Source organism: Cornus florida, unplaced genomic scaffold (genome assembly GCF_030987335.1).
Source record: "Cornus florida cultivar Cherokee Brave unplaced genomic scaffold, ASM3098733v1 CherokeeBrave_3.0.0_Hap2_Chr04, whole genome shotgun sequence".
Taxonomy (NCBI): domain Eukaryota; kingdom Viridiplantae; phylum Streptophyta; class Magnoliopsida; order Cornales; family Cornaceae; genus Cornus; species Cornus florida.
The window spans coordinates 7,816,619-7,835,162 of NW_026775574.1; the positions used below are offsets into that span (position 1 = coordinate 7,816,619).

At 35.2% G+C, this 18,544-nt stretch overlaps 3 protein-coding genes across 7 annotated transcripts; 1 reads left to right on the forward strand and 2 right to left on the reverse strand.

The window, feature by feature from the left end:
- Positions 1 to 529: 529 nt before the first annotated feature.
- LOC132302671 (tyrosine--tRNA ligase 1, cytoplasmic-like) lies at positions 530 to 5,975 on the reverse strand. 3 transcript variants are annotated; one of them, XM_059799585.1, is made up of 10 exons: positions 5,789 to 5,975; positions 5,137 to 5,284; positions 4,549 to 4,838; positions 4,364 to 4,460; positions 3,871 to 3,976; positions 3,697 to 3,779; positions 3,373 to 3,518; positions 3,039 to 3,144; positions 1,091 to 1,150; positions 530 to 953 (listed from the first exon to the last, which is right to left on the reverse strand). In XM_059799585.1, the coding sequence occupies exons 2-10, from the start codon at positions 5,281 to 5,283 to the stop codon at positions 933 to 935; spliced, it is 1,056 nt and encodes a 351-aa protein (XP_059655568.1). In that variant the 5' UTR covers position 5,284; positions 5,789 to 5,975; the 3' UTR covers positions 530 to 932. The 3 variants fall into 3 exon arrangements, with proteins under 3 accessions (XP_059655568.1, XP_059655567.1, XP_059655569.1); XM_059799584.1 differs by having other exon boundaries at positions 5,137 to 5,975; XM_059799586.1 differs by having other exon boundaries at positions 530 to 990; positions 5,137 to 5,975.
- A 1,419-nt stretch (positions 5,976 to 7,394) lies between these two features.
- Positions 7,395 to 11,214, forward strand: LOC132302669 (uncharacterized protein At1g26090, chloroplastic). Of its 2 annotated transcripts, XM_059799582.1 has the most exons (7): positions 7,395 to 7,796; positions 8,862 to 9,005; positions 9,108 to 9,182; positions 9,304 to 9,497; positions 9,579 to 9,750; positions 9,841 to 10,260; positions 10,845 to 11,214. In XM_059799582.1, the coding sequence occupies exons 1-7, from the start codon at positions 7,551 to 7,553 to the stop codon at positions 10,974 to 10,976; spliced, it is 1,383 nt and encodes a 460-aa protein (XP_059655565.1). In that variant the 5' UTR covers positions 7,395 to 7,550; the 3' UTR covers positions 10,977 to 11,214. The 2 variants fall into 2 exon arrangements, with proteins under 2 accessions (XP_059655565.1, XP_059655566.1); XM_059799583.1 differs by lacking the exon at positions 8,862 to 9,005.
- Positions 11,215 to 11,462: 248 nt separating this feature from the next.
- LOC132302668 (protein CHUP1, chloroplastic) lies at positions 11,463 to 17,432 on the reverse strand. Of its 2 annotated transcripts, none has more exons than XM_059799580.1 (9): positions 16,970 to 17,432; positions 16,695 to 16,786; positions 15,814 to 16,590; positions 14,191 to 15,546; positions 13,945 to 14,076; positions 13,404 to 13,585; positions 12,952 to 13,063; positions 12,457 to 12,600; positions 11,463 to 12,152 (listed from the first exon to the last, which is right to left on the reverse strand). In XM_059799580.1, the coding sequence occupies exons 1-9, from the start codon at positions 17,076 to 17,078 to the stop codon at positions 12,054 to 12,056; spliced, it is 3,003 nt and encodes a 1,000-aa protein (XP_059655563.1). In that variant the 5' UTR covers positions 17,079 to 17,432; the 3' UTR covers positions 11,463 to 12,053. The 2 variants fall into 2 exon arrangements, with proteins under 2 accessions (XP_059655563.1, XP_059655564.1); XM_059799581.1 differs by having other exon boundaries at positions 15,814 to 16,578; positions 16,970 to 17,431.
- Between the last annotated feature and the right edge of the window lie 1,112 nt (positions 17,433 to 18,544).

Sequence of the window (18,544 nt, forward strand, 5' to 3'; positions counted from 1 at the left end):
TGCTTGAATTCATTACTATTTTACTTGGGAGTTTACAATTGAATGGAAACATAGGTTACGGGTTCTAACTAGCAAACAGTTTTTTCGTGTGAATAAGACTGTATATATCTGACTTTCTACAAACCTCACATTGTCAGAAGTCTTAAATAAATTAGCTGGTTTCTCACCCAAAATTAGGTGCCACATAAATAAGTGCTGCTAATTTTGGGGACAAATGTGTTCAACACATTTGAGAAAGAATGCATAGATTGGGGATTGTAGCATTAGTGTCCAAAAGTCCCAAATTATTTATTTTATTTTATTTTATTTTTCATTTTTCCTTCCTATATTCTCAAACACAAAGGTTCATAAAATTCCACCTAATTTTTTTTTTTGTGTCATAAAAGCATAGTTTTCATCATATTCCCATATTTATAACAAGTATGATCACACTTTTATTACAAACCAATTCAAATAAATAAGAATAAAAAATTTCCTTTCGTTTCATCAGTAGGACCTTGTGAAACAATAAGAAATTAAAATTCAGATGTTTCCACCAAAACAGAGTTGTCCATTAAAATGGTCAAACCGACACTAATAGAATAAATTGAAACAATCAAAATATTTCATCTATATCACAGCATTTAAACTGAACCAACTCAACAAGACTTGTCGCAAATATATAAAAACAACCACATGAATCCATTTTTACTAATCTAAATGAAATTCTGTTCGAAAAATGCAATATTAAAGACCAATAAAAAGCCATATTTTCTTTCTGGCAAGGACAACAATCAGGCTATGGAAATGGCACTCAAAAACGCACAGGTAAGTAACCTAATATCCTAATGTACATATGTATTGTTTTGAGTATGGCAAAAGCAAAATTCAATCTAGTTCTGCATTGATATATAGCTGCGCAGGGGAAAATGGGGTGCAAATTCCAATCGGCGTCATCTGGTAATTCTGTAGCCCTACATTAAAAGAAACAGTCGATGAGATCTACAGTCTCTGGGGAAAAAAAAAAAATTTAAAAAAAACGCTAAAATTAGAATGGGAGTGAGGCGTTACTAAATATCGAACAAGAAAAATGATGCTAGCCAGAACATACCCTCACTGTTTCCAGTAGCTCCTTGAGATTGGCATCACTAATAAAGTGATAGCGAACTGGCTGCATAGCACAAGGAATATAAAGTCATCACACTGAAACGTAAGGCACATTGTTTGTTGATCAACTTGATAATTTTATCTTTGCACATTCATACACAAGGAATACGAATGAGAAGCTGGTTATTTATCCACCCCAAAAGTGCAAACGAGATCGTCATAAACCAAGTTCTATATTATTCCACCTAGATATGGCAGCAGGGGTAACACTTGATGAAGCCTTCTCCGAATGTTTGGGGTTGGCTACATTAATCCTATTTTATTATTCCAGGCTCTCTAATGACAAAGCCTTCTCCGAATATTTGGGGTTGGCTACATTAATCCTATTTTATTATTCCAGGCTCTCTAATGCCATACCTTTAGATAAACCACATGCTATCGTATATTTCCTAAATATATTTCAAGTTTTCAACCATATTAATTTTGATCTTTCCCTAATCCTAACATTACCCTCAATCAGAATCATGCCATCATTTCTAACTGGTGCAATCATTGACTGTTGTTTTACATGGTCAAACCATCTCAATCGATTTTCATGATCTCCAATTGCTGCTACTTCAACCGCTAAAAGAATGTGTTCTTTTCAAATTTTATCCCTCCTCGTCTTAACACACATCCATTTAACATTTGCATTTCTACTACACTCATTTATGAAAAATACGGCAGTGGATATATGACCACAATCACAAAAATAAAATCTAAGGACAAATTAAATATAAACACTAAACAGCAAATAAATAAGAGCAAGAGATGTAATTGGCCTGATTGAAACAGCTTTTGGAAATGAGCTTAGTGAATGTTTTCAGTTTTTCAGTACTTCTAACTGGAAACAGAAAACAGATAACAGAAATAATCATCCTGATGTTTCCACAATAATGATCCTTTTTTTTTTTCACTCAATTTCCTCAAATAATATTTCGAGAACAAAAAACCAAGCAATTTCTTTTTATTTTTCTGTTTTCATTACTCCGAGAAAAGAAAACTGAATTGGAAATTGTGGTGAACAATTTCTGAAATTTGGAAGGGTGTCAGGTGGTTTATGTTCTGCTCTGGCAAATTTGACAAGGAACTGAAGCACAAGACAGAGTAGAGCAGGGCAATCTGTTTAGCCGTCAAAAACAATATATTAGGACTCATAAGCAGTGTGTTGAATATTGAATCCGTTAGACACTTGCAAAAGAGCATGAACAAGTCTAGCAATTGGGGATGCAACTACAACTGGGAAGACCTTGAGGCATTATATGCATATAATGCTTGAGCATTAAATAAGTGATTGATTGCTCCCACAAAACATGAGGTTTTTTGAATCACACCACTTGTCAATTACATGATACTTGTCAGAGATACTGGCCAAGGGATGACAGATTAATCGCAATTATACAGGATTTAAACAAAGTAATAAACTCCTTGCAAAAGGGAATAAAATTATATGCTGAAAATAAAAGGGAAAAATGTAATGCAAACGCATGCACATAAAACATATATACGCATACATCAAAGAACTGTATGAAGTATTAACAGTTGAACACCTTCCTTATTGTTTATTGCTGATTATGAATCAATCAATTGCTTATATGCATTCATAGATCGCACGACTTTGAATTTTTTTGAGATAAGTAGATCGCATGACTTTGTATTACATTTCAGAGTGGTCAATAAGAAAACAATTTTGAAGGATGGTCACCCAAATGCTTCACATTAAGTTGGACAAAGATTCTTTTCAAAAAAAAAAAGAGTTGGACAAAGATAATGCAACCCAAGTAACAAAAAGCTTAAATATAAGGCATAAATATATATATTGCTCATCAAGTTCAGAGTAAAGACCCATGGTAATGAAAATCACTACCCAGGGAAGAGCCAGTTGGAACATAGAAAAAGACGAATGTGCATACCTGCAGTATCTTATTCAATGCTTTGGATAAAGCAGGTTTCAAGTCTCCAGGATGCAATTTCCCACTTTGGTAGTCAGCAACCAGTTCTTCGAAATTGCTGAAAGTCCTGAATTTAGAAAAACAAACACAGACATTTGATGCCATCAAATAAAGCCAGGATAATCAAGATTCCAAAAAAAATAAAATCTTCAAGCACCAGATTAACAAATGAGAAAGTAGAGGAAGTATGGCTCGCACAAACAGGATCAGAACATCTAGAACAAATATAAAATTTAACACAAGGTAATAAGAACCAAAAAGTTCGACAAGGTTGTCCAAAGCAATCATAACTCACTTTTGACCACCATTTTTTGCACTACGCTCAACCCTGAACTCATGAAACCATGGAAAGATAAGGTATTTGATGTACTCTAGACATGGGTTCCCCTCAACGTCTTTTTCCTTACAGAAAGCTCGCTTTATCTTCTCATTTACACGAGCCTGTGACATTCATTACAAGGTATTCCATAACTATAGCACCGAAACATGGGGAAAAATGTTGAATAACAGGGGAAGCTTCTATAAACAGGTAAGTTCAATGCTACATTCTGTTTTCAATAAGCAAATACTGTAAAAATTCAACTCCTTTAAATTCCAACTGTGTAACACCATATGATACCTCATTATCATCCATGAAGATGGATGAGTCTGGGTCACTTTTTGACATCTTCTCTTGCCCCTCCTTCAAACCAGGAAGCATGTCTGCAAGTCAATATAACTGTAAGTAACTGACTATATCAGGATAGAGAACAAATAAGAACTAAGAGAAGTAGGAAAGATGACAGATGTATACGATGAGACAATATGATAGGCTTGTTTATCCTCTTAATATCATCACAATATTCCCTTGCAAGCATATTCACTTTCCGCTGATCCATGCCCAATTGACAAATGTCAGCCTGTTGAGATTGGACAAATTGTATAATTTTACATTATCATTAAGCAAGACATATTAAATAGCAAAATAACCTTTAATAAATTGAAACTTCCTATTTATAAGCAAACAAACATTAAATATCGGAAAGCAAGTAATGATCATATTATATTAGCATGGACAAGCTAAACTCATGGTTTAAAAATGAAGGTGGTACTAGTAGTTTCTATGGCTGGAGCTAAATAGGAATAAAAGTAAAATTCCGCACATTACCAAGACATGCCTTAATAGTGATATATATATATATATATATATATATATATAATAGAAATTCCACATTTGGGAGCTTGAGGTTAAACATTTCATTGAGAAGATAAATAGCTAATTGCATCCACAATTTCATGACAAATACCTCAAGGAAAAATATGTCAGCACATTGCATGCAAGGGTACATAATCTGGGCTGCTGTCAAATCTTCTTGCTCTTTACGACCCATGATCTGAACACACCTGAAAGAGAGAAAAGTTCCTTGTTTGTAGGGGTTACTTTACAAAATAACAATTGAACAGTAATTAATCAGTGTCATAAATCTTGAACCTCAAAGTCCTAGCAAGTGTTATCCTTGTAGCAATATCTGTTACTAGATCCCAATACTCAACTGCCCGGGAATTAATTTCTTTAGAGAACCATAAAAATTCTATTTCACCACCTTCAGGATTTAACCCGAAAGCTTTCCATACCTCAATCATATAACATCCAACAGTTTGACTCTTTTTCAAGTCACCCCCCATTTTGTTGTTTAGCAGTGCAAACCGATCTGCAATCCAGATCTTTACTTTGCAACCAGCAGAAATCAGTTTGTTTATACTAATAATCTTCATAACTCCCTGTTAAGCAATGAAATGAAGGTAGCCATCAGTAAACAAAAATAACCAAGTGTACATATAACCCAATTTTCAACATCCATTTTTCAAAGTTTTACATGCAACTGTTGGATATAAGCTTGAGGAATCATAAAACTCTGATTTTTATACAAACAGAAAATTTTAAAAAGAAAATGAGGCAAAAAGTGGAGAGAATAAAAGTTTGGATGCATTACAATTCAATTGACTTTAAATAATAATATATAGTTAAATGTACATAATCAAAAGCTTCAAAAGGGTAATAAGATGTCAAAGAACAGACCTGAGCAATATGCATTCGGCCGGAGGGTTCAAACCCATCATAGCAAATGGGTTGGGGCTTCTTGGAGAGAAGGTTAAAGAGCTCATCTTCTTGTATGCACTCCTCTCCGATACTCCTCACAATCCTGAATTTTTCCTCTGCACTCATCCTGTTTCAACAATTAAACAGAAACCACTATCACTAATTTTGGCGTAGATTAGGGGAAGGTCCTGTTGAGTTCTTAATAATCATAATACTTTTTTCATAAACATGACAAAACCGAATTTTTAGGGATATTTCAAAAAACTCCATTCCACCCTTTTCTGATGTGATGATTTTTAGAAAAATGAACTTCATTGTATTGATTCAGAACACCGGGTCCTTCAATAGCATCAATACTTTTAAAGTTACAAGAAAGAGTGAATCCCCCGATTTCCCAGATGACATAATTGATATTTCTGTAAATTAAATATCATGCAAACCCTTTCGATACTAATTGAACCTTACTCTTACTCTATTTATTTTCTTTTAGTATCTCATCAAAATTAAAAAAAAAAAAAATTTATAAGTTTATTGAAGAAGTTTTATTTGCTCAATAAATTTCCCTTTTAGGCAGTTCATACCATCCATACATAGTGTTTTGATTTAAGAATCTAAAATTTAAATTCCTTACAAAGCGAAATAGTTAGTGAACCACTAAACAGCCGCTACAACAACCCTCGCCGTCGCCTATCCTCCCCCGTCATCATCAGATCGTTGCCATCGTCAACGCCGCTGTTCTCTTCTTTGCTGTCTCGGCGTCGCCGGAGCATTTTCATTGTCACTCGCCACTGTCGCTGGCGTCAAAAACAGCCGCGGGAGAGATATAATAGGGTTGTCTGATGTGTCAGTAATCAGTATAGAAGTAAGGGCAAAAATGACTTTTCATGATAATTAAATATATATTATATACATATAAATAACCTTTTTCACTAAAAATCAAACTGATTATCAACCTATTACATCAATTTTTTAACATACTATATCTATTTTTTAACAAAGTAATTTTAACGCATTAAATATGACTAAAATATTAAATTGGAGTTGAAAATTTCATTTAATACCAAAAATTATCACCTCATTTTGTGAAGAAAAAAAAAAAAAAAAACCACCCTCATTTTTATATATTTAAAGTATTTGGTTCATCATTTCTATTCAAATATATACACATAATATTATTCTAAATAAATAAGTATTTTGTTGAACGGTGTTTTAAATACAAAAACATATCTGATATAATGATTAGTTTAAACAGTTTATTTATGAGTTTGTCAATTTTTCTTTTGGGTATTGTTCAATGTTGCAATTGCTATAGTGAGGAAAACATGTAAAACACTAATAATATATTTGGTTTGTAATTATGAAAACAGTTTTCTGTTTTTAAAAAATTGAAAATAGAATTGTACAAAAAATACTGTTTGATTTAGTTTTCTGAAAACTTTTAGTTATAAAAAAAGCTTGTTTTTAGAGAATAAGGTCTTGCTTGGATTGTATTTTAGAGAACAATTTTAAGTTTTTTCAGATTTCAAATCTGCTTGGTTAAGAGAATTTACAAAACAGTTTCTGAAAAATAAAAACTCATAAAACTACTTGATTGCATGAGTTTTTGAAAATAGTTTTCTGAACTAAGAAAATAAATAAAAATATTATTGTACACTCTTTTATTTCTTTAATTTATGATTTTAACTATTAATGTAAACACACACACACACATATATATATAAAATTGTTAGAGGTGAATTCATTTTAATTGATATTCTTAACTTAATAAAAGTAACTTCATCTAGCATTACCTCTTAATGATGTCCACATTTGATTCATCAGATGAGTTCTAAAGGCTCTCATTTGTGCTGCATCATTATCAAATAAATTAAGTGCATTTAATACATCAATATTTAATATTAAGACGTGTGTATCCTGCATAGATTGGGATAAAGACATATAATAAGATATGTGTATCAAAACAAAAAACTATTTTGGGAGTTCAATTCCAAAAAAGACCTAATATTCTCTTAAGATTGTTCTTTATTTTTAAAATTTTTGAGAACTCTTTTTAGAGTTACAAACTAACCTGGTTTTAAAAAAAAATTTGGTGACCACTATTTACGAATATAGATACTCTAAAAAATAAAATATCAAACCCCACGTGTCAAGTGGTAATATTAACCCCCAGTTCATGTAACAATTTCCTTTAAGCACAAAGCTGACATATAATTGGCCCACTCCCTTCCAATTAGTCTACCTAATGCTTGTATATCGAGCAATTATTCGTCTATCGTTCCTTTCCTTTCTTCGTTCGCTACAACATTTTTGCTTATATAAAATGCTTGTATATCAATACATCAATATATATATATATATATCTTCTTGTTTCACTCGCTATTGACCGTCAAGAGATGGCTTCGAACGCTCTGCCACTCCTCCTATCATCATCTTCTTCTTCAATCAACCCACCAAACCCAAATTTCAGTTTCATCATTCGAACAAGTACCAGAACTAATCGAAGGAGGGCTCGAGCTCTGACCATGGTCGCTTCATCAGAGACCGATGCTCCTCCTACACATCAGAAATCCACAAAATTAGTGACATTTTTAGGGAAAGGTGGTTCTGGCAAGACCACTTCGGCCGTCTTCGCCGCTCAGGTATATTCCGATAGAGCCGTGTTTGGATGTAACTTGCATATGCATTTTCTTTATGGTGCTTTACTGTACATTAATGATATCTAGCTGATTGAAAATTTTTAGAACTGTTTTATTCTCCCAATTCTTAGCATAAAGATTGCATTTTTTTTTAATTGCTATTACTGTTTATTACCTTTTAATTTTATTTTAATTTTTTTGGTAAAGGAGATATGTGAATTTTCTCTTGAGCTTGGATTATAGTAACATAGACACTGTTTGGTTAGTACTTTTTGAGTAGTTCTAGGCCCTGTTTGTGTTTGGGGAGCTTCCTATTATCGAAAGTCCTTCCTTAATGGTTAATAAGGCCTTTGTTAAAAGGAATTCATTAGCTAATTTCTTGGTTACTTTTAAGTGTGACAGTAAAGGATAGGGGTGAGACATTTTTGTAATTGAAAGATATAAATGGGACATTGTAAAAGGTTGAAAATTATGATAGAAATAAAGAAGCATGTAATAATTTCAAAGGATTTTGTAATTGAATAAATATAAAATTAAAAAAAAATTAACTATATTTAAAATGTAGATTGTAAAAAAGTACTGAACTTTAAACACTGGTATAATAGAAGAAATGACATTAAAGTTTCTCAACGAAGCACCATCATCATCTATACCTTAATGAATTATGTTTTTACAATCTTTTCTGAATAAGTCATTTCTCCTATTATATTTTACATTCTAAATTCTTTTTGATAACTCCATCCCATACTAGCTTTGTAGAATCATTTCTCAACAAAGTATGCCATCCTTAAAAAATGAAAAATAAATAAATAAATAAATTCCTCTTGAGTTATCTTGGACCTACTGAGACTTCTTTTTTACCCCTCCTCCTCTTGAGTTAGAGGATTGGGAGTAGGGAATTGAATTTTCTTTGCTTAATTTATTTAGTTGATGGGCTTTGACTACCATATTTATCTTGTTCGCTAGTTAATTTGACATCTTCAATTACTTTGCATAATTAAGTTTATGCTATAGTTTATTTAAAATTAAACTTCTCATCTTAATTAATCTAATGTTTTTGGTGCCCAGAACTATGCCATGGCTGGGCTTAAAACTTGTTTGGTTATACATTCCCAAGATCACACTGCTGATTATCTTCTAAATTGTAAGATCGGGACTTCTCCTGTCACATGCAATGACCACCTTTCGGCTGTTAGGTTGGAAACTACTAAAGTGTGTTATTTTCTTCGTTCCTTTTCAGTTTTTTTAGATCTCACATTGAGGTTTCATTTCAGTTGTGTTTTACTCTCGATGAATCATTCTCGATAACTGCAGATGCTTCTTGAACCTCTCAATCGGCTGAAGCAAGCAGATGCTCATCTTAATTTGACCCAAGGAGTTCTTGAAGGGGTGGGTATGTAACAATCTTTTTGATTATTTAGTGAACTGTCATCTAAAAGAGCATGGTATCTATTTTATTTCGTCAATATATGTGGAGAAATCTCATGCTTCTCTCTTCATAATGTAGTAGGTGGTGGGAGAAGAACTTGGGATTCTTCCTGGAATGGACACTATATTTTCAGCCTTAGCACTTGAGAGGCTTCTGGGCTTCTTTGAGAATGTGGCTCAAAGATCCCACCAGAAAGATAAATTTGACATAGTTATATATGATGGCTTAAGTACTGAAGAAACTATACGGATGATAGGTGCTGCCAGCAAGGCAAGGTAAGGGAACTATCTCTCTCTCACACGCGCGCACACACACTCTCTCTCATATTGATCTGTATGCAATCACTTTCTGCACAGATTGTATTTGAAATATATGCGCAACTTGGCTGAGAGGTCCGATCTTGGAAGGTTGGCCAGTCCCTCTCTGTTGAGACTTGCTGATGAAGCACTGAGTTTAAGCAGCAGGGGGTTAAATCTCAATGGCAAATTGAGTTCAGAAATATGGGACACTCTTGAACAAACTCTGGAGGTATGTTATTCCGTTTTTTTTAATTATAATTCGGGGTTGTTGCAAGTTGCAACTCAATATGATTTGGGATTTGATTATTGTGCTCTGCAGAGAGGATCTTGTGCCTTTGCAGAACCACATAGGTTTGGCTGCTACCTTGTGATGGACCCGAATAGTCCACCTTCTGTGGATTCTGCATTACGTTATTGGGGTTGTATAATGCAAGCTGGTGTGCAGGTTTCTGGTGCATTCGGAATTGTGTCTCCAAATTCTCGTGTAGAATCAACAGAAACTGTTGCAAAGAAATTTTCGCCTATGCCTTTTGCTTTCATTCCACATGTTTCAACGGATTCCCCTCTGGATTGGAGTAAGATCATGCTGAATGGTCTCAGTAAAGATGCACAAGAACTTCTTACCATGCCAATAAACCACAGCAGCAATATTATGCCTTTGGTTAAGTTTGATCAAGCCAAGAAATCGGTCACCCTTCTTATGCCAGGTTTTGACAAGTCAGAAATCAAGCTATACCAAGTATGTGCATGCCATCCTATATTTTGCAGTCCCACTTCTTTTATTTATAGTAAACTAGGTATTGCTAGTATCGATTCTTTTAGTATCAATTTACTGTGCTGGCACCTGAAGGGAGATGTGATGACTGGAGAACACTTTTTACACACAGCAAAAATGAAAGCCAAGCATAGGGGAAAAAACAAATTGAAAGCCAAGTTTAATAAGTTGTGATTTATTTATACTTTTTATACCTATAGGACATAATTTCTTTTTTGTACTTTTTCTTCTAATAAATTGTGATTTATTAAATGATCAAATGCGAAAAAGATAGGGAAGTGATGGCACTTTAAAATGCTTTATTAATGATATGTGAATTAGCACATCTAGTATACTTTTGTTTTTGTTTAGCTCAGAGAGATGTCACAGTGGATTTTGTATTTTCTTTTTTAAGAAAACAATATATATTTGTATTCCATTGGCCTGATACTGAAACCATCATCTGCATTACGTTTGTGTGCTTTTATTGTCTGCTTTTTACTTGTAGAATCTTTGGACAGTTCAAAGAAAGTACGATTTTGATTAAATTTCAATTCCACCAATTGCAGTTCAGGGGAGGATCTGAGTTGTTGGTGGAAGCCGGGGATCAAAGACGCGTCATTCATCTCCCGTCTCAAATCCAAGGAAAGGTGGCAGGTGCCAAGTTTATGGATAGAAGTCTTACCATCACTATGCGATAGTTTAAGCATCTTTTCTTGCTTTCGAGTAGAATTTACCTAGTTTCTTTTATGGAACTATGAACAGTGGCAAGCATTGCCAACATTTTTCATATCAACACTATCAAATATGGGATTGTTTTACGAAATTCCAGATTCATTTCATCAGATGTTAAAAACATCTCTTGTACTGTCTCTCTGGGGTATGCCCCTTGTAGCTTGTATACCTCTTATTCTGAATAAAGCCAACAAATGACAGTTATATGGGATCCCTACGGTAGAGGTTTCTACATTTATGTAGGATACACACACACACACACATATATGTATATATGTTTCCCAACAAGATTCTTAACATCTATAGTGCTATAGCAGGGGACGGTTCGGGATAGTTCTACAAGATGTTTACCCCCACATAAGAAGTAAGCATTGGGCTAGCTATGCATAGAACAGTTGGTTCACATTTCTCTGGCTACAACCTATGAACATGCCAACCTGAGCAAAATTGCATAAGCAGAGAGGCTTTGTGAGTTGAGTTGTATTAGCAGAAAGTTCAATTCTACAAAAATAGAAACAAATCGGCTTATCAAAGTCTCGAACATCAAAGTCTCGAACACGATCAAGACGATCACCTCAGGGCTCTTACCTACACTGCAATTAAACAAACTGGACGCAGGACTGAGAATGCCATACATAATAGTGTAATTATTTGCATCTATTCAAACTTGAAGTCTCGTCTGTTCCTTTCTCCCTAGAGCACAACATATACGCACTGTTTCTTCTGCACAAAAGACATAAATTCGAAGCCTATATACGGTCCAAACATAAATTGTACCATGTAGACTAATTCTGACAACTCTTTGTTTGGCTATTGAGTCACACCTACAGATTTCCAACCCCTGCATCTTTGCTTGGTCTTTGGATCTGGTAAGCACATTGAGATTAGCTTGGATTAAGAAATAAACCCTGTATATGTTTTTTTTTTTTTTTTGATTGTACAATGTCCAACAAAAAAGATGTTTTCATCCCTATGTAAAGATGACAATGAAATATACAACTGAAAATCGGGTATATATTAGGGAGGAAAAACAAATAAAGCCGTCATTCTTCCAACTTATTGTCTTCAACTGTTTGTGCATGGACACGGCCCCTGAGTTCTTCAAAAGCCTTCATGCTCTCTGCATCAAAGCCTCCCGCAAACTAGAAACAAGTAAAACATTTCATTCAGTATCTGTGATAATTTGTCATGTTTAATGTTTTGAAAAGTTACAAGAAAGGTGAGAAGCAATGCTTTAGCAACACAAGCGTGCACAAACAAACACACATCTATTGAAGATATTACATATACTGAAATCCTCACTGAAAACCTGCTGGATAATTGACAGACGTGAGGATTGAACCTCAGGACTGTCTCAGCAGTCTACATTCTCATGGTTATTTCTCCTCCAATTCCACAAGGAAACTTAAAAACATTCAAGCTTGAGATGAACACAGATGTAAATACCTGATGAACACGGAAAGCAAAACGAACGCCTTGCAGAAGCAAAAATTCTCTGTTTGGCTCCTTCTCGGGTCCACTCAATGCGTCAAGTTCTGATGCTACACGCTTCATGTATTTCCTTGCCAATTGTACAGATGAGAGCTTGATCTGCAGGGAGAAGACATGAGAGTAGACCAATTTTTAGAATTAAACATCTAAGATTTCTCATTTCAGTGATTAAATTTGAATCATATAGATATCAATGCAGTTTATAGTTTGTCGTAGTATATATTTATGATTTCTCGTTGATTTATCAGAACAACATATTAGAGCTAACTAGTATCTGTAAGAGCTTGCTCATCAGTAAAAAGCACAAGTTACATAAAACGATAACACATTCAATGATCCCTTACCGGGACGAAAAAAAAAAAAATCAATAATCCAAACATCTACTGATCTACAGAACTGAATCTGCATTTAAGCACCATGAAGTTAGTTTCTTATAGTTTTGAAGCATACCTTGCCGACAACTCCTGTATCTAGCAACCAATCAACTGGAATTCCAAATTCTCGATATCTTGAAACGGCCATGTCCCGTGTACGCAAGAGTGCATACACACTCTGTTCCACTCTGGAAAAGAAAATTCAAAATACATATTATTAGCAGTTCAAGTTCACAAAAGAAAAGGAAAATTTTGAAATATTTTGTGTTCATTTAAAATCTTAGACAACAATACTAACAACTCTAACCAAGACTTTGAAAGAAAATAAAATTGCTCAAACATAGAAGGGATGGTCTTTTCCTAGCATGTAGAAATTTCTCAATTGGTTCCTCGGAACCTTCTCCTAACTATTGAAATGGCATAATTTTTCGAAAAAACAAGAAGACGACGTCCTGTCCTAACCATATAAGCCATCTCAGTGCTCTATATTAAGTATTAACTAATACATTCATGAGAAGAAACACATACTTTTCAAGCAACTTGTACATTTTCTTCAAAGCAGCTTCGCAGGAAAGTTTGGGATCATCAGCAAAAGAGGAGATTTGCTTCTCCAGCTTCAGCAGATCCTGATATTCAAAGGCTGCCTCTCTCAGTGCATCTGCTTTCCCTTCAGGCCAATCAAAGTTCTTGAGGACCGCTCGTTCATCAACCTTACAAATTACAGAAAATAAAATTTATTGACCGGTTTCATATCATGCATTGCAAGATATTCAAATGCTAATGTGGTTTATATAGTCATGATAATAAGAACAGTTTCCTGCAGTATGAAAAGCTCGAGTAGGGCAGAGTTATTTTATTTTCATAGAGCAATGCTGAACAAGAAGAGAGGTAATCTTAGTAAATTATATCAGAGTAGACTTCATGTTTTGTCAAGGGCATGACAGACAGATTTTTCATATTCCTGTAAATTTCTAATTCTTTATATAAAATATGAGCCCTTTTAATTCAAAACCGTGTAAATCTCTGATATACAAATAGCACATTTCAAGTATTGAAGTTTAGTGAATACCAGGAAGGAGAGTTCCTCATCTAGCCAGTTAACGAATGTCACCAAATCTTCTATGTTGGTAAATGAAGCTGCTCGAACTTCACTTGCCAGTGACTGCACAAAATCACCTTGAGTTTCCACATCAGCTTTTACCTGGGTCCAGGACAGACAGTATATCACTCTTTGTTAGAATTATGTAAAGAGCATCTTTACTTCATGCTCGAGATGTAACGTAAAATGTAATTCTTGAGAAATAAGATATCATACAGCTAATAGGAATGATGATCTGTTTTCAATTTCCCCGATCATGTTGCTCCTAGCATCTGCCACATTGGATGTTGAAGAAACCAATGATGATGGATCCTTCTTTGCCTCACGTTTCATCAATGATTGATAGAATTCAACCAGTTCAGGAGCTCTGTGAACTTTGTCACCACTCCCAGCACCTCTTGGTAGACTTCCTGGTGGAGGAGGCGGACGAGGTGGTCCACCAGGGGGGGGTGGCGGCGGTGGAGCACCTGGTGGAGGTGGTGGCCGGGGTGGAGGGGCTGGTACTCCACTTGGAGCACTAGTATTTGAACCAACAGGAGCACCCCCAGATGGTTTAGGAGGTGGCCGTGGAGTCCTAGGAGGTCTTTTCTCAATATGTGCAAATTTCATCTTGCTCACCATTTGAGAATCAACTGTTTTATCATCACCTAATTGAGCACTTGAATCTCCTGAAATAACTGCCTTCTCCTTTATTTGAGCAAGTTTTGGTGGTAAATATGCAGGTCTCTCGCCTGCTTTGGCTCTAAACTTATTGCTTGCACTCAAATTGTCACTGAACCTTGCTGCTCGTGCTTGGTCAGCTTTCTCCTTAATTTGCTTCTCCCTCTCTAAAGCTAACTTATGCCGATCTTTATATGCTGGGTACTTTTCATCTAAAACTCCTTCCACCGACTTTGACATCACCTGAAATGATGACGCGACATTATTCAGCGAGTCACTAGATGAAACCCGTGTCCTAATGTGTGGGAGATTTGGAGATTCTGGAGATTCAGGAGCTTCCTGCTCCACCTTCCCGAATGAAGTGATGGCTACACTATCACCTGCATTTCTTAACATCAGAGCTTCCAGTGGACCCCTTGGTTTAGAGCTTCCACTGAAGGACCTAGAAGGGGATAAAAGAGAACTTGAGTCATCTTTGCTTTTTCCCCATTTCTTCAGTTTTTGGATTAAACTTGGCTTTCTACTGAGACTACTGTATCTACTTGTAGAACTGTCTATAGAAGCATTGTCAAAATCCTCACTTCCTGGAGAAGATGGATGAGAAAAGTTGCTTTCAACATCTGTGTCCCCCTGGCCACGTTCTGATCCTGCATATTCTAACATCAGCTGTTTAGCCTTTTCTTGGGATCTTGGACTCAAACTCTTATTGAGATCACGAGCTGATACTTTTCCTGCAGGTGTTTGGTAATTCCGCAGCTCATACCTCAAGCATGCATTGACCCAACGAAGATACACCAGCTCCTCCACTTCACTGAACCTGTTCATCTGAAGTCCTTCGACTTGTTTTGAAAGGTCTTCATTAGCATGCCTTAAATTATTTACCTCCTGTCTCGTCTTGGCAACCATTTCACTCTGCAGCAGCATGAAGTGAAGTATCTCAAGTTAATTGATGTGGCTATTTTATTGTTACTTAGCTAGAAGGTTTATTCACTAAAACATAAAATACAAAATCAAATGTGGCTTGCTCAAAAGAAAATATATATCTCCACAGTCCAAGTGTCATATAATTCTTCGTATTATATGACACTTGAGAAATAAGCACACGGAGAAAGAGAAACATAAGCTAAATTGAGCACAAATGAGCACATGAATATGCTGAGAGCACCGGAGAGTTTTTACCTCTGTCATATTAGAAAGGGCTGTTACTCTGGCTTCAGCAGCATCCAGCTTAACAGTCAGCTCTCTCTTTTCATGCTGAAGCTCTCGGTTCTTCCGCTTTAGCTCCACAACCCCCACCTCTAATTCTTTGAGAGTTTTAAGCTGCTTCTCGACTTGGGCATCTTTCTTGAAGGCTTCTTCCTCCTTTGACTGAAGACCACTCACTTGTTGTTTGAGCAACAAAAGCTGGCCTTTTGTCTGATTAGCTTCGAGCTGAATCTGTCTCTGCAGCTCCTTTATCTTATTCCTAGCCACCTCAAGTTCTCTCCTAGCAGCAGCTCCCCGAGAGACCTCTTCCTGAAGCTTTTTCCTCTCGGCCTGCAAGGAATTGATGGTAATATTCAGCATGTCAATCTCTACGGTCTTAATCTTGAGCTGCCTCTGTAACTCAGTAATGTCCGACTCCTGCTCCTTCAAACCATAGTACTCGAGCAATTCACCTTCGAGCTTCACTTCCCTCTCCTCTAGTTCCTTCACTAGATTGCGTAGTCGCTCCAGTTCACTTGCATTGTTTGCCATCTCAGTTTCATAAACTCTCTCTCTCTCAATCTTTGATATGGTTTCTGTATCATACTTGTCACTGGGTAATCCAAAATCAATATCCCCCGATAAAAGGCGTTCAAATTCAGGTAAAATATCATCTTCAATCTCAGGTGAACTACTCCGAGCCAAATTTATTACACTGCTCATTAATTTAACCTCTTCTTTCTCCTCTTCCTCCTCTCCCTGCAATATAATCTTCTCAAGTGAAAATATAAACAAAAATTCAATTTCAATTCACTATTTAAACATGTAAACTGCATATTAAAAATATTTTGATGAAGGTTCACCATAATACTTACATCCTCCTCTTTGAGGCCATAACTAGAATACGTAAACTGCTCTCCGTCTTCCCTTTCATTCTGAGGTTTTTCAGAGGTTGCTTTGCCATTTTCTGAGTTCCAATTTTCGCCAAAACGCAAGTTAAACAGATTAAAGACCGAATGACAAAGTATTATACAACCAGAATAGAGTTCACAACTGTAATAAAATCTATTCCTCAATGGGAGCATACCTTTCTTAGACTAGTAAATTTATCAAACAGGTAACAAACAATCAAATGATAGATAGAAAGTACCTGAAGGCTTGGTTAAAGAGGGCGGTGACCTCGAGTTTTTGACATTAATCTGCTTAATTGCATAGGCTGCAATTGAAGCAGCAACCAGGAAGCCTAACCTGCTTATCATGTAGGTATTGTTGTATGTGAAAGATATTCAACTCTCCACTCATCTACAAACACAACCCAATTCTTAAAAGACAATCCCATAGCATATAACTCATACCATCAGACCAATAGAAATGCAAGACAATCCAGACTCAACCCTAAACCCAGGTCAAGAATGTTGAAAATATGCAGATTTAATGGCTATTTCCAACTACAAAACATTTCCACATCATTAACATTATCATCTTATCAGCTTTATAGACTCTTCAAAAGGAAAACCAAAAAAAAAAATAAAAAGGGTTTGTTTTTGATAAATAGAATTTAATCCCCACTGCCCATCTCAGAGCGACAGCAGCCACCAACATAACTAGTGGCTAGTCTTTCTCCAGTAGGATTGAAATTCTTGAAATGGGTGGTTTAAATCCTTTTTTTGCAGTGGAATGTCCAGTTAAACAACTAATAATATACAGACTGAAAAAGACACCAGCAACTGTAAAATTGCACAAAAACATTTGCGCTCAAATTTTTTTTTTTTCTTGCCTTGTCTTGCTCAAGGTTTATCTGCTTGTGGGACAGAATAGGAGAGGGTTAGACAATTCTTTAGTGCCCCACAATATACCTATCTTTTGGATTTTATACAGCTACTGGGTGGTCTTTGTCCATTCAGACTCTTCAATGGATGATACTCATATATACACCCACAATTCAAAACTATCCATCAGTCCCAAAAATCATATTAGCCTCACCCTCCACTGCAAAATTTCACATTCATATGTGTTTTTTCATACTAGGAACCCAGTGTTTTTTTTTTTTTTTTTTTCATAACTGCAGAAGGTTGTTTTTGTTTTTGTTTTGGGTAAATCTTAAACTAGGACATTTTGAGTTCAATTTTTGTAAAAACATCATAATTTAAATCATACTTGTAATTTAAAGGTGACCGCAAGTTTACAATATTCACTAGATCAAAGGTTGATTTTTTAATTAAAAAAAAAAAATCATTGATTAGAGTTTTCAAACCACCTTATTAAATATGAGGACCTACAAGCAAAAGGTGGGCCTACACAAGTATGGAAATCATTTATTCACAGTAGAATATGTATGGATTTAGATTTTAAACCCATTAGGGGTTATGGGTTTTTAAAAAAATCCGCCCGTCCTTTCTTTATTCTTTTATTTAATATATATATATATATATATATATCATTATTTACTATATATTTATAGTGTATAAAATTTAGATATTTTATCAATTTATTTATATAGATAAAAAAAAAAACAAAAACACGTAAATGGTAAACCTTATGTCCGTAAATATAAATTATGAACTTTAAAAGCAAGTCTAAATTTGAAGAAACACAGGCTCCGTTATCATCCTTAGGTGGGACCATTCAAAAGAGCACATATGTTTCCTTTTATCATGGGTTTGGCACAAAATAAAGCAAAAAAGTAGATGGTGGTTTTGGTGAAGGAATGTAGAGCTTTAATTCC

Coding starts and splice junctions, on each gene's coding strand:
- LOC132302668 (XM_059799580.1), bottom strand. CDS start 17,078: ATGATAAGCAGGTTAGGCTTCCTGGTTGCTGCTTCAATTGCAGCCTAT. Junction 15,547..15,813: donor CCCTTTCTAATATGACAGAG/GTAAAAACTCTC, acceptor ATGCTGCTGCAG/AGTGAAATGGTTGCCAAGAC. Junction 12,153..12,456: donor TTGCTTTCCGTGTTCATCAG/GTATTTACATCT, acceptor ACTTGTTTCTAG/TTTGCGGGAGGCTTTGATGC.
- LOC132302671 (XM_059799585.1), bottom strand. CDS start 5,283: ATGAGTGCAGAGGAAAAATTCAGGATTGTGAGGAGTATCGGAGAGGAG. Junction 4,839..5,136: donor GCCGAATGCATATTGCTCAG/GTCTGTTCTTTG, acceptor ATTGCTTAACAG/GGAGTTATGAAGATTATTAG. Junction 4,461..4,548: donor ACACTTGCTAGGACTTTGAG/GTTCAAGATTTA, acceptor TCTCTCTTTCAG/GTGTGTTCAGATCATGGGTC.
- LOC132302669 (XM_059799582.1), top strand. CDS start 7,551: ATGGCTTCGAACGCTCTGCCACTCCTCCTATCATCATCTTCTTCTTCA. Junction 7,797..8,861: donor CGGCCGTCTTCGCCGCTCAG/GTATATTCCGAT, acceptor TTTGGTGCCCAG/AACTATGCCATGGCTGGGCT. Junction 9,183..9,303: donor CCCAAGGAGTTCTTGAAGGG/GTGGGTATGTAA, acceptor ATAATGTAGTAG/GTGGTGGGAGAAGAACTTGG.